At 33.6% G+C, this 18207-nt stretch overlaps 1 protein-coding gene across 1 annotated transcript in view; it reads right to left on the bottom strand.

Annotated features, from left to right (window-relative positions):
* Positions 1-2617: 2617 nt before the first annotated feature.
* Positions 2618-18207, bottom strand: part of LOC8279553 (DNA ligase 4) — a 31553-nt gene continuing 15963 nt past the window's right edge. The window contains exons 16-27 of the mRNA XM_048371642.1: positions 17613-17696; positions 16909-17004; positions 16759-16807; positions 16429-16516; positions 16085-16288; positions 15500-15625; positions 15292-15391; positions 15091-15196; positions 13222-13358; positions 12875-13036; positions 6054-6209; positions 2618-3619 (exon numbers count right to left, since the gene is read on the bottom strand). Coding sequence (XP_048227599.1) covers positions 2848-3619; positions 6054-6209; positions 12875-13036; positions 13222-13358; positions 15091-15196; positions 15292-15391; positions 15500-15625; positions 16085-16288; positions 16429-16516; positions 16759-16807; positions 16909-17004; positions 17613-17696 — 2080 coding nt within the window. The 3' untranslated portion in view covers positions 2618-2847. The remainder of the gene's footprint in view (positions 3620-6053; positions 6210-12874; positions 13037-13221; positions 13359-15090; positions 15197-15291; positions 15392-15499; positions 15626-16084; positions 16289-16428; positions 16517-16758; positions 16808-16908; positions 17005-17612; positions 17697-18207) is intronic.

Raw genomic sequence — 18207 nt, 5'->3', positions numbered from 1 at the left:
TTAAATTATAATACAAAAAGATATTATAATTTATAAGACATAAAAAAGCACACCTCTGAAGCTAATTCTTCAAATGAACACACAAGTCAACAGCCACCCTTTCGCTACTTTTTTAATAGAAAATAACTAATGAAGAAAAATATTTAAACACTATTAGAAAAAAGAATAAATCAAATACATAGGAAACATCATAGTCGAAGCTGATTTATTTACCTGATATTATAATCAATTACAGCCTTCAAAACACAAAATACCTGAGAAAGCTACATTATATATATTATAATAAACAAACATTTAGCCTTTAAAACACAAAATACCTGAGAAATCTACATTATATACATTATAATAAAGATTCATTTAATAGAGATAAAAAAAATGAATATGCTCATTAATAATTACAAAAATAATTATGGATAAAGAAAATTAAAATATTGAAATCATAAACAAAAGATATCTTTTAATTGAATTATGGCTAATAATAATATGCCAATAACTAATTTATGCTCAGCTGAATTGATACAGATTTTTATTTTTCGAATTAGAGAGATTGTTTTCTAAATTTTTTTTTATTTTCTGTAAATTAACGTTTTATAAAATAAAACTAGAAAACAAATATAAATGATACCTAAAAAATTCTTTTAAATTAGAAAAATTCAAGTCCAATTGGCCCCTGTAGAAAATCGTCTGCGTACGAGGATCTTAAGGAGAACTTGATGTCTGCTTTCTGATTCTCCTTAATTTGTTTTTTTTCTTTAACAAATGAATTAGTTTTAAATGAAAACTAAGTCAAATAAATTAAACTTGAAAGTAAGCATTAATGTAATTTCTTTCTTTGGTTCTGTTTGATGAACAGAGATGATGTGTGCATAAACAGCCCATGTTCTATAATGCAGCTCTCATTTTTCTAGCTTTTTTTTGTTTTCTTGTTCTTGTTTTTGGCTCTCCTTTGACTTGGGTATTTATATTTTCTTTCCTTTTCCCAATCACTTTTTTTTTTTTTCCACAGTTTTGGTTTAAAGAAAATTTCAGTTCTTTAATCAAATCTGCTGCCAATAATAAAACCTCCACTACTAGAATTTTAATCAAAGAAACAACATAGGCATGAGATTCTCTCACATATATCACTAATTGGCATATATCTCTATAATCAGAACTTTAAAAAAAGTAAATATAAACAGCAATTATTAAAAAAAAAAAGAAGCTTACTTTGGAAGGACGATGGAGAAGACAGAGAGGGTGAGTGAGAGAGGACGTGTGAGAAAGAGGGCGAGTGAGAGAGGTTGGAGAAAGAGAGCTAGAGAGTGTGAGGTTAGAGAAAAAGAGAGGGCAAGCGAGAGAGAAGGTGACAAGTTGGCAAGGTATGCACGAAGAGGGAGAAAAAGAGAAGAGTGAGTTAAGGTTTGGTAAGGAGGAAGGAGAAGAAGAAAGAAATTGTTGTTTTTTACTTATTATTTAGTGACAGAGTCTGTCCGTCGCAAGTTAATTAGAAACGACAGCTTCTGGTGCCGTTTAAATTAAAACGCTACCGACGGATGATATTTGTCGCTATCTAGTAGATACAAACAGCAGCTAAGCTTATCGTTTAATCAAAAAAAGATAATGACGGACTAAGCTTGTCACTAACTTTATCCAAAATGGCAGCACCCAACTGCATCGAGTTCAAACAATCGAATTATAATCGTCGTTAAATATCAATGGATTTGGCATTTGTGACTAACTAGAGGCGAACCAATCATCACTATAGGATCTAACCTTTGGCACCAAATTGCCACCAAATATACCGACGGACTAGCTGTCTATCGCTATGTCATTGGCATTTCCTAAGTAGTCATGGTGCCATTTTTTAGCATAAAAGAATACCTACAAAGTAGCGATAGAATGTATTCTGTCACCAAACAGTTGGTATTCTGTTGCTAGTTGTGTAAAAGATTTTAATTTTTATTTCTATCACTGATCCATTGCTATTCTGTAACAAATTAATAAAGGACTAAAACCGTCTCAAAATTCCGTCGCTGTTAACTTTTTTTTCTTGTAGTGTAAATTATAATTTTTATTCTTACGAGGATCAATTCGTCAGAGTTTGAATCTCATCACGTCCCTTAAAATAATTTTAAAAAAAATAGACACGTAGTCAACTAAGATGGACAAATCACAGATATACCATATGAAAAATTTGGCTTGAGATTAAATTACAAATAAGGAAAAGCGTAATATATATATTTAACAAGAAAAAGACAAGAAAAACTGTCATAGAAAAACTGTCATATATATATTCTCAAAAATTCATCAATAAAAGAAAATTCTCTTAGAAAGAAATAACTACATAAGATTTTAAAAGAGAGAAAGAGGGTATTATAGAAAGAGTGTTGCTGGTCATGCTGGTAGTGCCAACAGCCCCATCATCACCACAGCCACTCTCATCAAACCTAAAGATACTGAGGAGGAGATGCCTTCAGGCTGCTAGGATACACCAGCAAATGAATGTCAGAGCAGTTAGGCAGATTTGATGAGGTTTCTTGAATTGAAATTTCCTTTTTCAATACTAAAGAGAAACAAAGAAAGAGTACGTATTAAAAATATTTTGTTCACCCTCTTTATCTGTCGGGGGAAAAGAGACTAAATGAACCAATATTACTAGGTTGTGTTAAATGGCTCCAAAAAGTGTTACAAACTAGATCTTAATAACAATTCTCTGAGCAATGAAATTCTACACATGATATAACTGGATGCATTATATATATATGTAACTTTTCCACGTTACAGGGAAAACATATTTGACCATACCTACTGTCTGCAAATGTTACTACCAACCAACGTAATAAAATATAATGCACATAAGCTATTTTATCAATCCTTGAGCATTTCAGATGCAACATCCTTGTAGCTGACTTTCTTTTTCTTCACTGGCTGTGCAGTAGGATCCCCAGCTGGCTTTTCGCGCTCAAAAACTTGATTTGAAATTTCCACATTCCTCACTCCCAGGCTAGGAATCATGTCTAATAACATGGCATGAATTGGATCAACCATAATTTCTAATTTATCTGGGTTTTCTTTCTCCTCCACGTCGTGCCTTCCACCTATTTCACTATGAGTTTTATCAGACTGAAAGTCTCTGTTCTGATGCCTCTTCCTAATTTCAGCATCCGGAGCTTTATCATCCCACTCTTGCAGTCTATTCCCTTCAGTAACCTCTTTCTCAGCTATATTGTGTATGTGTGCTGATTCTGTATCTTCTCCTCCAATCTGTTTAATTTCAGAAATTTTCTTTTCTGCATGGATTTCATGATTTTCCTTGCCCAGTTGGATCCTTGCTTCATCTGCCTTGTCATCATACGAGTTGTTTTCATCTGATCCAGTGTCGCAAAGTTTAACAGGCTTTCGACCACGAGAGCGAGGTCTTGGAGCTTGGCTAAGGCCAACTTTTCCCTCCTTCACACTCCTGCCAGCAGGTCCCCCTCTTTTCCTTTTGGCATCTTTCTTGGGCGAAGACGATATTCTAGCATGTTTAAGAGAAGTTCCGCCACTGTCTTCTTTTTGGCTGTCAGCAGATGATAATTGTTGCTGGTTTCTAACAACGTCAAAATTTCCAGAGGCATTGTCCATATCCAGATTATATTTCCTAGGCAAGGAACAAAACAGCAAAATAAGATTAGTCATTCAAATAGAATACTTTCAGTACATTATGCTTATGTGCAGATATACCCAAAACTTGAATAATCCGATAATTGACCATTTATAAGAACAAACAAATTTTAACACAATAAATCTCTGCAATGGGAATTCACACATGATCATTATTTCAACCAAGCTCAAGATATGCTTAAAATAGCTAAACTTTACACATGATCAAACGTGATTTGGGCCGGCATTTGCCAGCATTAATATAGAATTGGTCAATCCAACAGATGTAACCAAGCCAGGAATTGCAATGGGACTGGTTTATAGGAAACAGAAATAGAACCATAGGCTTCGCTTTACAATTCAGTAACAATTGTTTACTCCAGAATTTTCATGCTTGGAGAATATAATCCTGAGAAAAGTATAAAAGTAGAGTGACATATAAGTGGCGTTACTGGAGTATCTTTATCATTAGCACAAGGCCACAAGCTAGTAGATTTTGTACAACCTGAGGTTCTAATCTCTCATATATGACTTCGATGTGAGTTCGTCTCTATACTCTCAAAGCCATGGGGTTTACACATGGTATCAGAGTTGAACATAGCCCAATTGCCAAATGACCCTAGGATCGTATTTAAAGACATGGAGTGTGAACTAGCAGAAGAGTCTAAATCTGTATGTTGACCTAGGGCCTCAAGAATTTTATGGTGGGCCTCAAGTAGCTTATCCATGTTTGATAAGGTAACAAGTTCAGGTTCAGTTGTACTTGAAGGGAAAATTGGAGAACCCACATGGAAGAAGTATAAGAATGTATCATTGAATATTTAAATGGTTCTATTCTAAAGTCGCCAAAATCAAAGTACTAACTAGAGGGGAATACATTCTGAAGTTATTTGGGCCAAGTCAACTAACCTAAATTTTGTACTATCTTTATTCAATTTATTTTGGAAGTCTGTAATCAGGTTTTCAGAATCAATCAAGAGAAAAAGTTTTGTTTAGTTTTCTTTTCTTTTCCTGCAGTTTTACAATATAGAGTTACCTATAAATACAGTTAACTCTTATAATTAATACATTTAGTGAATTCCAAATTATTAAATATTAGGATTATTAATTTACTAAAAAATCAGTATGGAAAAGAAGTATTCAAAATAAAGTACATATATAAACTTAAAATCATTAAAGTACTACATAAAAAAATTCTAAAAGAGCAAGTTAAAATTTAAGTACTCAATTAAAAAACCATGCTCTACAATAATTCCACAATGACTACACCTTTTTCTCTATAAGAAATATAAATTTATATAAACCTAATATATAAAAAAAATTGTATTAGATAACTTCTAAAATTATTTACATTTGATTACTTCTAAGATTTAAAGTTTATCACCAATCATGAATATAAAATATAACAAATATAAACAAAAAAAATAATATGTAGACATTTAGCATTTTCTTTAAATGTTCTCTCTAATAATTATTAATTATAAATTTTTTTCCAGAATTCATTAATTATTGAATAATAATTAATAAATATTCAATGAGAAATGGAGTTGGTTCATTGAAAACTTATTAATTAAAAGAATTATTATTTTATTAAATATCAATTATAAAAGGGTCAATTGTAAGAATATTAAGCTTTAGCACAAAGGCAACTGGTTTTGTGTAAGATGAGATCCCACCCTACATTTATATGGCCACTGTGCGAGTTCAACTCAAAAGTCTCAAGTCCCATAAAATTTCTACATTCATGGTCAATCATTAATCCTCCACAAAAAAAATGATTCTTAAGACAACAATCCAAGTCCGATTTGTACAATATATCTTGCAAGTTTTATTGTCACTAATTTACACTTTCGGGTTCAAAACCGAAACCACAGGAATGGCACAAGCAAAACATAGAATGGCAAGAAGAACCTCTAAAATGTAGATGTTCGCTATTTGACTATTCACGTAGCTATATTAGTTTCTCTGACTTCATACCTAAGAGAAATAAATATTCTATGATGAGGTACCTTCAAATAATAGATGCACAGGTGAGCACATTCAAACAAAAACGGATCACATTTTTAAAAGTAACAGCAGGACTACATGAGCTATTTGACTATTCACGTAGCTATATTAGTTTCTCTGACTTCATACCTAAGAGAAATAAATATTCTATGATGAGGTACCTTCAAATAATAGATGCACAGATGAGCACATTCAAACAAAAACGGATCACATTTTTAAAAGTAACAGCAGGACTACATGAGCCTGATATGACTTGCATGTTGTGGGTGTTGGCAAAAAGCAAAAGCAAATTTATTTTTAGTGAAAATATGAAAATTAGATGTTTCTATTTTCAACAGGAATGAGATGAATGACAACAATCTCCAATGCTATAAACATGTGCTGACATGGATAGTTATTTCAGACAAAAGGCAATTTAAACTAACCATTCTTCAATATTTGACTCTTGCAACCCACAAGGCTTCAAGCTATATGCATCCTCTTGCAACTTTGTCTGCATCTCCAAGGAGTCCTCCAACCATTGATATCCAATTACATAAAACTTCTTATTCCAGAGTAGATACTTCTCTGTGACAGTTAAACTGTACATATAGTAGTATTAAGGAAATTGTATTTAATAGTAAGCATCAATATAATAGGAAATTTTACATTATGCAATTTCATTTGCACTGCAGCAGCATAAAAGATTAGTTTTCAATTAATGAAAGGATATAGAACTACCACTAAACAATGAAAGCTAAATCAATGCAGCTAATTGAAGCAGCGGGAAAATATTATCTATCCTCACAGGAATGAATCACGTGCAAAATGAAAAGACAATTTCCTAACTAGTGCATTATAATAATACTTGATATGTTGGTCAGATCATTTATGACTGTTAAATAGAAAACAATCACCAAGTTAATCGCATCCTTTCTGGGACCAACACTCACCTTCATCAACTGACTTGCCTCACCAGCTTACGGCTTTGACATATATTACAGCTATAATGTTGATTAGGACAGAAATAATTAGAGCTTGATTATAGGGATGATGTGTAGAGATTACAGAGCTTGATTATAGGGCTGACTTGTAGGAATTAGATTATAATATTTTCTAATTTATACCTTATAATTTTGTATAAATACCTGTATATTTTGTTGATCAATACACACAAAATATTTCTTTTATCTCTTTATACTATAATATGGTATCAGAGCACTGAAATCCTATTTCAATTTTTTTTTTTACTTTTGAGTTTTCTGGCATTTTTGTTTCAGACGATCCAAGGTCTGATTTCTCAGTTTATCATCTTCTAACTTCTGGTTATTGTCACCATCTATACCAAGAGGTGCGCCACCCTCCAATTAGTCACTGTCCAGAGTTTGGTTGCCGGAGTCCCTGCGCGTTAGTCACAGCGGTCAGCTTCGCATGAGTCGCCCTTACTCCCACTTTCATCCTTCACATTCAGTTCCTTTCAAATTTACGTGGTTGTGAGATTTCTCTTCATATCCAGATATTTATTCAATTCTTGTTTAGTTTCTATTCTGTGTTTCTACCCCTATTTTGAATTCTTCTTTGCTTGAGAATGTCTGAGAAAAAGAATATTGTGTCGAAAGTGATTCCTGTAGTAACAAAAATTAGAGAAGACAGATTTAATAGTACAAATTATTTGGGCTGAAATTAGATTGTGGAATTATATCTAATGAGTGTTGAAAAAGGTTATCATTTAACTAATGATCCTCCCACTGATGATAGAAAACAAGCTTGGTTGAGAGATGATGCTCGACTGCATTTAATGATATGCAATTCAATGGACAATAAGGTGGTTCAGTCAGTGAATCATTGTAAATTGGTGAAAGATTTGATGCAATACTTAGCATTTCTGTACTCCAGCAAAGGGAATATTTCTCATATTTTTAATGTCATTAGAGCAATTTTCAAATATGAAAAGGGTGCAAAGATGTGAATAGCCTTTACATAGATTATAAAAATCTTTATGAGGAGTTTAATATGCTAATCCCAGTGTCTTTAGATATCAAAGAACAAGCTCAACGGGAGAAACTGATCACTATGGGTTTTCTTGCTGCTCTTCCATTTGAGTTTAAGACTGCTAGATCTCAAATCCTTTCCAGTCGGAGGTTTCAACTTTGGAAGATGTTTCGTAGGGTGTTCCGAGTTGAGAATTCCAACTTATCCTCTACCTAGTCTAATAGTGCTCTTGTGAGCCGTAATACTGCATCTAGATCTAGAAAAGAAGTTAAGTCAACTAACTCTAAAAGAGGAAATGATTCAAGAGAAATCGTATGTCGCTATTGTAAGAAGTCCAGACATATAATCAAAGAATATAGAAAGTTACAGCACAAGAATCAGTCAAAGCCATCGGCTCATATTGCCTCCACTCAGGATACTCCAGACTCAATTCTCATATCTGCAGATGAGTATGCCAAATTCTCACGGTACCAAGAGGCTCTAAAGTCATCATCTACTCCCACTACTGCAATCGCTAATTCAGGTATATCAAATACATGTCTCCTATTCTGATCTTCCAAATGGGTCATTGATTCTGGTGCCAAGCCCCAATTAGCAGCTCTTGTCAATATGGGATTAATTACGAGGAGACTTTTGCTTCGGTAGCAAAAATGACTACTATTCGCACAATTTTAGCTATTCCTGCTTGGACTCTGCACCAAATGAATGTGAAAAACACTTTTCTTCATGGTGAACTCAAGGGAGATGTTTATATGCGTCCTCCGACAGGTTTAATTTCTAACTCTACTACTGCAGTGTGCAAATTGAGACGCTCCTTGTATAGTCTAAAGCAGGCCCCTCGTGCATGATATGAGAAATTTACCTCCACCTTATTGAAGTTTGATTATGTCAAAAGCAAGTATGACGCATCTTTATTTCTTCGTCGAAATGAGCTTTGCATTGTCATTCTCTTATTTTATATTAACGACATAATCATCACGAGTACTGATTCAATTCTAATTTCTCAACTAAAGCAACATTTACAAGACTCTTTTTTTATGAAGGACTTGGGTTCTCTCGCATATTTTCTTGGTATAGAAATTATTGCCAATTTACATGGCATTTTTTTTTATCTCAGCATAATTATGCTCAGGACTTAGTGATGGCTGCTGGTCTCTAAGACTTTACTCCTCTTGCTACTCCTATGGAAGTTAATCTCAAGCTGCTCAAAGATGAGGGTGACTTGTTATCAGATCCTGCAGCCTATCGTACTCTAGTTAGCAGCTTGGTCTATCTTACCATCACTGGTCCTAATATCTCTTATGTTGTACAAGAGGTTAGTCAGTTCATGGCTTCTCCTAAACACCTACATATGGCTGTAGTTCAAAGAATAATTCGCTATGTTCATGGCACAAATTCTCAAGGCCTTTTCTATCCTACTGCTATCTCATCTGATCTTATGGCATATAGCGATGCCGATTATGCCGGGTATAGTAACAGTAGGTGTTCTACTACGGGATGGTGTACGTTTCTTGGTCCAAACCTTATTTCCTGGAAAAGCAAGAAACAAGATCGCGTCTTTAAGTTTTCTACTGAGTCCAAATATAAAGCTATGTCCCAAGGTTGTGGTGAGATAACAGTGGCTTCACAGTCTATTGGCTAAGCTTGGTTTTGCTCAATACAGTCCTACTCCTCTTCATGTAGATAATACTAGTGCAATTCACATTTCTACCAATCCCATCTTCCATGAGTGCACTAAACATATCAATGTTGATCGCCACATCATCCGTGAGGCCTTTGAGGCTCGGACTATTTCTCTTCCCTAGTACTGTTTTACTCTGAATCACTACTTTGATATATGTTGAGTTTGGGTTATGTTTCTGACTCATCTGTTTCTGATTCATTTATATAATATACTTCTTCTAAACTTGGATCTATTTCTTCTATTGGTTCTAAGTCGTGTTCATCTAGTAATCTTATAATTTTAACTTTTTCTTTGTTTTGTTTCTTTTTAGGGCACTCATTTGCATAGTGTCCTTCTTCTTGGCATAGCCAACACTTACAATTCTTTTTCTTTTGTGGGCAGTATTTCTGTTTATTATTTGTTTTCTTTCTAAAGAATTTCTTTCTATATTTTGGTTTCCATCGTTTTTGAGGACTCCATTTCTGTTTTCTAAAGTATTTCTTTTTTCTAATACTTCACTTAAAAGCTGGTTTTCTATAGCATCCAAATTCTAATTTTGTTGCAACAGTTAATTGCGTCTCTAGTTGTTCTATAGCTAATTTGTCCCACACATTTCTGTGCTATGTATTTTTCTACTGTTTTAATAATTCCTCCAAGTGTGTTTGGTATCTTCTCATCACTCACCCCCTCGAAAAAGGATTTTTTGATGATTGTATTAACAGGAAATGGTAACTTTTCTAAAAACAACTGTAGGTAATGAGGTTGATTATGAATTGCTAACTTATAATAAAATTTCTTGTATTGACAGGCAAACTCATTAAAATCACATAAATTGCATAATCTAATGTGTGTGAGCTGCCAATAGCTAATTCTTGTTCTTCATTTTCAAATGCTTGTGTTTCTGAATCTCCTATAAATTCTTTTGTGATTTCTAAAGCTAAATTCTTTAGTATGCCGATATTTAATTTTGTAATTCCTGACTGCCTTGTGTCTGTAACATCTAGTTTTGCATTCTGAAAGATTTTATTCGTCCAATTGTCATTCTGATTACATAAGTATGAAAATACTGTTCCTGTTGTTTTGTATGTTAAAAATCGTAAATATTCTTCCTTTGAGGCTCGGACTATTTCTCTTCCCCATGTGTCAAGCAATCTTCAAGTGGCAGATATTTTCACTAAAGCTCTCACACAGCATAGACATAACTTTTTTGCCAACAAATTGATGCTTGTAAATAATCCGCATCAATTTGAGGGGGAACGTCAATGGAAAGCAATAAATGGGGTCAACAACTAAATTACTTTTTAAATTAAGCCAGTAGTTTAGGCTATAAATATTCTTATAAATAGGGGAGGAGATTTAGCTTACTATACATAGCTTCTTAAGATCACTCTATGTAATTAACATGTACAGCTTTAGTTTCCTTGTAAAGAAGTAAACTACCAATAACCTCAACTCTAAATATCTAGCAGAAGAATACAAACATGAAGTGTAAGAAATACTGCAAATACTAAATCTCATTACTATATATGACAACTCGACAAGATAAATTCCATTCACAAAGAATGATGTATGATATGGCACTACCATAATACCAATCCATCATGTTGACTTGCCACAATTGTAATCTATCATGCCATCATGAATTATTAAGCTAGATGTTGTAGCTTAAAAGAATTATTCTTACATATTTAACTGACCTAGGATACAATATCCACCTATGATTAATAGTTCAAAGTTGAAAGACAAGTTTGCCAGGGCAAAGAGGCAATCCCTGCCTTTGACCACAAATTTTTATGGAACCTAAAGCATTTCTAGTCTACTGAGCTTGAATTCTAAACCATATAGCCATCTTGATATCAGAGGGTTTTAATGATTTTAAGAAACAGAATTTATAAATTTGATTGGAGAACAAGAGAAGATGAAAATGTGAGAGCCAAATAGTGTTTATGAGGAGACATTTTAGTCTAGTTATTATATAAGCTTTATATGCTCAAGCAAGCAGGCGATATGAAAGCTAATCTATGAAGTGATGGAACAGACTTGAGTTTCTAATTCATGATGATCATGTGGAGAAAAAGGAAGATGAGAGGAGAGGTGGTAGTAATGCATGGATTTCTAGTTTTTTCCTTATTCTGTCAAGAAGCTGTTGTTTGGTTACCTAGATAATAGCTAGGAGAAGAGAAGGTCAAAAGTAGAAAATTCTATTTAAATGATTATATATCTTATAAAACACTAACTTCTATAGTATAAATGAATATTTTTCTAAGTATTGCTAGATAAAGGCTAATTGGCAGTAAAATAAAAGTTGCAGCCAAATTGTATTTTATGGCCAAATTGGCCCTTCACAAATAATTCAGGGGTGATTCTGGACCTAGTATTATTTTTTTTAAATGAGTTGGTAAGCTCCTTCAGTTTTCATCTATGTGTAGCTAGGACTGTAAAACGATCTGAACAGTTCGAGTTTGACTCGGATTCGGCTCGTCTGTTAACTCGTTTAAAAAATATAATGATCCGAGCTTGATCTTATTTTAAGCTCGTTAAGTATTTGAGCCGAGCTTGAGAAGACAAAAGCTCGGCTCAGCACGGTCATGAGCTTTTAGACTCATTACGTATAATTTAAATTATCAATAATAATATTGATAGAATATATATATTTTTAAACTTAATTCTTTTATATGATAATAAAGATCAAATCTCTTATAAATCAAAATAGAGATTTTGTACTTAATTACAATATATCTTTTATAAATTCACATTCACATATAAACTTGTAATCTTCTTTTATGAGCTAAAACTTGAAAGAATAGATGGCATGCAATAATCTTTTTTATGAGCTTTTTTTTTTCAATAAAGCAAAATACTCTTACTTAGTTTTTAATTCTTTTTATCTCTTTGAGCTTATTATTTCTTATAATTTTTCTTCTATTAATTAGTTTCATTAATTTTTTTATTATTTTTATTTATATAATAAAAATAAACAAAATGTTAAAAAATATTACTATTGTGAACAGTTCAAGTTTGACTCGGGCTCTGCTCGTTTTTAACTCGTTCGAGCTCGTTCAAAATATCTTCAACTCGAATTAATCTTGATCACTAATATGATTTTCTCGAGCAGAGCTTGAATAATGATGTGTTCAAATCGGCTCGGCTCGTTTTCACCCCTATGTGCAGCAAGTAAGATGTGTCACATTATAGTACAAGGGAGAGATGCTGCCAATTTAATTCGCAGTCGTAATCAGTGAATGACACTCGACCATCTTTAGAAGGTGCAGCTCCGGTGAATATGTTTTTAATACAAGACATTAATGGTATCACCAATCAGGCCCGAATGAAAAGAAAAAGACAATGTAAGAGTGAGGACTGCCTAAGTTTCCAATCTTTAGGCAGCTTAACCAAATCATACATACGTCACTAGTACGCCACATCCCAAAAGTTGAAGGAAAAGAAAGAACACAAAAAGCAACCTGGAATAGTTAACTAAGAAATCAGCTCATTTTTTTACTTCTACTGCAACATTGCATTCTTAAGCACAAAAAAATATATGCATGTATAAAAACCATAAATCATCCAAATTCTGTGATGCAGCAGAACCTAAAGTGATTTTAGTAGTACCTCTTCATGAGAGAATCAAAATCCACACTGGAGCCTGGCACATTCAAGGCCACCAAATGGGTAGCATTAGCAAGATTATCGGTCACTTGGCCACCACCCATAATGACTTCAAGCTTCAACCTCCTCAGTTTAAGCCCCAACAAGGATTGCCAATCACATGTTCTTAAAGTAAGCAAACAATTCTTCAGGTAATGAAATAATGGATATAACCACATAATGCTAGTCCAGTCAAAGGATAGTGAGTAATGTAAAACTGATTATATGTGGGTGATAAGAACCACATACAATTAGTCCATCCAAACAGTAGTAATAATAATAATAATCTGGAGACATGATAGTAAAGAAACCTTAAAAATGATGCTGTTGAAACATAGAAGTACACAGAGCAGCCATGAAACTGAGACCATTTATCTTTTGCACCGTACTTTCTCTTTAAATAGTCAATGCTGCTGAAATCTCCCGATGTATTTATGCTGTCCAAAAGCTGAAAAGAACAAAATCGGTTAAATTAGACCAGCTTATTCATAAAAATTTGCTATGACTTATAGAAAGAAGACATGATAGTATTTCAGATGCTTCCTGGGGGTGATAAAACTTGGAGAACAATAGAAGTGAGTCAAAATTAAAAATCCAAACCTGGATATAGATTAACCAGACTGATCGGATCAGCTTCAGTTCTTACTAATATTAATGGAATTATTTTTGCTTAATTTACATTCTTCCACTTGGAAAACCAATAACTGAACTAACAGATATGTATACATAACAGGCAAAGATAGGGATAAAAATACAAATGGGCACCTAACTTTGCACTTCTTTTCATTTGAGTCACGAATCTTTAATTTGTTTTATTACAATAATATAACTATAATTTGGGTAGACATTGATCATTGCCTCCACTATCCAATGTTTGAAGGTGTCAGAATGCTAACATGGTCATTTGCACTAATGGGAGACTGACATGTGTAAATTCTCTTTTTAGTCACTCAACATATATCACTTATCTTTGCACTTTGTCTCGTTTTGGTCATAAATCTTTAATTTGTTTCAGCAAAGGTGGCCAAAATTTGCTACTCAAACTAAGGTTATGCTGTGGCGACAAACAGATTAAAGATTTAAGACCAGGACAGAATAAGTCCAAAGTTAGAAGACCACTTGTATTACTAAGTGACTAGGAAACAGAGTTTAAAATTTAAATGTCCAAGTCAACATTCCGGCACCTTCAAACACCGAGAGCAACGGATTTGACCTATATACTACCCAAATTAAAGTTGCGTTACTTCAATGAAACAAATTAAAGATTTGTGACCAAAATGAAACTAAGTTCATACTTAGATAACCATTTGTGTTATTATCCTAACAGAGATAGATAACCAGTTAACATATAGTGTAGTGGATTGGTTATCTGAGCACCCTATGCATGCAGGTGATATCTCAGCAAACAATGATGCAAACATATTTCTATCCATCTAGATTATTGTATCTCATAGCTCAAACTACTAATTCTCAGCTTCTATGCTTTAAATACTACTCAGCTCCAATAAATCCCTCTCAATCTTCTGTTTTCTATTTCTTTAATAATTGTCTGAATAATGCCACCTTTGTATGATAATAAAGCAACCCATACATAGCCAATCGCAAATAAAAGGTAAATAAAGGAGAGTTGTGGATGGTGATACTAGGCGTAACACCTTGTTAAATCTCATGATATGGATTTAAACAAATATGACATTAGGAGCTTTCCCCGTATGTGATGACAATGCACTTCATCAAAGCTCAAGCATAGTAAAAAATAGGCAAGGACATATTGCATCTCCAGCAAGCAATAGTCATCTGCTCTTAAATGCCGTATCCAATTGGTAAGGGTTCCCACATTTTAGTAGAATGTGGATATTGGATAAAAAAAGCAAAGTAAGAAAATAAAAAAAAAATAAAAAAAAAAAAAAGCACTAGACCATCCACCATTAGCTACATGGCACATCATAATCCAGATCATTGTGAAACCTAGCCTGGCTTCCTGAACCATAGTGGATAAGTGCAGGTTGATCCTTAGTGGAACATAGAGATGCTAATTAGAGAAAATGATGGAGCTAGCAGACATGATGGTTAGGAAGAGAGGAGGAACAGAAAATAAGATATGCCAATTGGTAAGATATGCCAATTGATATTTGAATTTTAAAACAGAAGTAGCAAAAAAGATGACAAAGTAAATATACCTGTTTCATGTCTGCAAGATCGACATCCCAATAGTAAGAATCAGAAAATTCATCAATTTCTTCCTGTAGCTTCTTCTTTGAAGAGTCAGCAAGAAAGAGGAAGTACCTTCAAAAAGTGTAATTCTGGTTACACATATGATAAACAATTATGTGAATGTGTAACTTCAAGCTCAGCAGTAACTAAATCAATGCAGGACTAACTTTGGCTGTAAAGGGAGGAGCCTCTTTTGTGAACAACAATCCAAAACCCAAGAGCAATGAATAATATCTCCATGGAGCTTTGTCGCCTGATATTTTATCCCTGTGTAGAAATTCTCTTTTATTGTATTATTCCACAAACAGAATTTTTGTGTGTATGTGCAGGTGTTGGCAGGCATCCATACGTGCATGCATGCGGTCAGAGAGATACCCTTGCTTTCGGCTGCTATGCAGTGGGTTACTGATTTGTTTAAATTCATTGAGAAACTTCCCCCATTCTCAGCAACCATTTTGTGCAAGGACTCAAGAGAGTGGGTTGGAGGCACATTAACAAAGTCTGACCTTGCTAAGGAAATGAGAAATGTACCCAATACAGGGGGAGCAAGGAAATAAAGAAGAAATTAAATAAGCAATAAGTGCCACAATTCAAAAACATCTATTCAAATTGGGAACCATCATCAATGCATTAACATATAAGGGACGCTAGCATTAACAGATAAAGGGTGTAATAGTTCTATCCAATCGGCCTAGCATATCTACAATTTCCACTATACATAAATAAATTTAGCATAGAGAATAATGGGATTCCTAGAGGAACAAAAGTTGGTTTCAGAGAGAGAAGCTATCTGTACCTCTGTACTCTAAGATGACATTGTAATCAGAGCGACAAGTCATACACAGGAAGATGTTGAAGGCTATAATACAACATACAACTGGGATAGAGATATCAATATATTTTTAGCCATGTGCAGCACGGAAATGAAGTAATCTACTATGTAAAAGTTATAGAGGATACAAAACATCATTTTTGAAAATATGAAGCTTTCTTCCTTAACTCCGGACACATCAGTCTCTATAAAATGAGAAGGAACAGCAGAAGCATTCTTTCTTCCTCCTTTTTTGGAGGATTTCACACTTGTTGGTTTGTTGTCTTGCAAGCCTTTGTTATCTTTCCCATTTTGTGTCGTACCATTACTTGAATGTACAAGTTCCACAAATGCTGCAAAAAGAGAAAATGATTAACCCAACTAATCGAAGCACACACATAGCCCCAAGAAAAATAGATATCCACATTTAAATTAATCAACATTATAATGAGCAGAAGACTGAAGCATGGACATATTTTTCTGATCTTCTTACACTGCACATCGAGACATTCATGCCACGGCTTGTCATATCTCACTCTGTCAATACGAGGAAATCTGAGGCTATATGGTGCAGCAAAGACCTGGATGAATGGACAAATTAAATTAATTCAGGTCCAATCAGACAGGTTGCCACAAGGACAGCCATTCATTCAAGTGCAGAAATATTCAATATAATATCATGCATATACCATGGCCTTGAACAAGAGTTTACTCCATTATTTCAAAACCTTAAATCCTGGATAAAGTTTGCTTTTAAAAGCAATTGTCAGGCTCTATTTGCTGATAAAATAATAACAAATACCCTATAATAACAGAAACACACCTCAGAACTTATAGTTCGAATATCACTAGTAATAGAAAGTATGATTGATCTGCAAGGGTGAGACAAAAGAATTAAAAAAAAAAAAAGTAGCAATATTTACACTAAAGCACTTTTTTCTAATAGCAGAGAAATCAATGGAGGAAATTTTACTTCTCAGGGCTTTCGATCCACACATCTGGTCTCTCTTTTGAATTATTAGTAACTTGATAAAAATTCGGTGGTGCCATCTTCGGGTATTCATATTTTCTGATAGAAAAACACAAGAAGCAAAATACAATTAGATATTTAACAGACACGAAAAAGAAAATTATTATCATTTACAGATTTCTTGCATAGCATATGGAAATCACTGACTATCTTAAAAGTTCTATTTGCGCCTTTAAATAAAAATAAGAAGACTAAAATAAATTGTTCTAAGAGATTTCAATGTGTGACCAACTAATGCTTCTTTTAAAATCATCAACATGACCTATGCTTCAATTACTTTTGTGTATAAAGAGCAACTGCACTGATAAGCTTAATATAGATATAAATTATAAACTCTATCATGAACTATATTTCATTTATCAATTGCTATTATAGCTACACTCTAATTTCTCCTCCTAGGCAATGAGGTGGTCACTCAAAAATATTATCTATCAAGTGAGACATTTTCTCTTTTTCATGGATCTAAGAACGGAACAAGACAATGTTTTTCTACCTTTTTAAATCTAATGTGTTTGATACTGAGACCAACATGGTTCCCACCTGAGACTAATGGAGTGATATTCTTAAAAATAAAGAACAAGTGTTATTACCTGAAATTGTATCGAAAATTAATACTTACAGTAAGTAACCATAGATATAAAACATACCTAAAATAAGGCTTCAATTTGTTTACAACAGCAGCTAGCTCATCATCAGTTAGTCCAGTACCCACTCTGCAAAAGGAGATGAATCTACAGAAAGGTGTCTGCATTAGTCCTCCATATTAGATATATGACAGCAAATCACCTGAATCATCTTTCAACTTCAGTTATCATAGTGAAACTCAAAATGCATCGCATAATGTAGCTGCCTAATATACTATGATTGTAAGTCATTATTAGAGTTGCTAGGCTAATCATAAAAGTTTAATTTGGTTCTTGTCAGCATGGACAAAACACATTTGATATAGGCAGGCCCAACTATCTCTTGGTTATCTAATCAGTAAAGTTGGCAGGAAAAAAGCCTAGGTATATTATTCAGCAATGATTTTTTTGCATGCCAATAAAATTGACATAGATTAGTGTAACTTTCTTCTTCAAGGTTTTCAGCATCTTGAGCTTATCCGACAAGATTGGACAACCCTTCTGTAAATTTTATTTCTTGTATATACATTTAAGGACAAACTCTAATCCTCCTGGTTTTCTAGTATTCTTTTCCCTCTTTTTAGGAATAATAAGCCCTCTATGACAATTAGAGGACAAA

The sequence above is a fragment of the Ricinus communis genome, chromosome 3, assembly GCF_019578655.1.
Source record: "Ricinus communis isolate WT05 ecotype wild-type chromosome 3, ASM1957865v1, whole genome shotgun sequence".
NCBI classification, from domain to species: Eukaryota; Viridiplantae; Streptophyta; class Magnoliopsida; order Malpighiales; family Euphorbiaceae; genus Ricinus; species Ricinus communis.
This window is presented reverse-complemented; position numbering and strand designations above follow the sequence as displayed.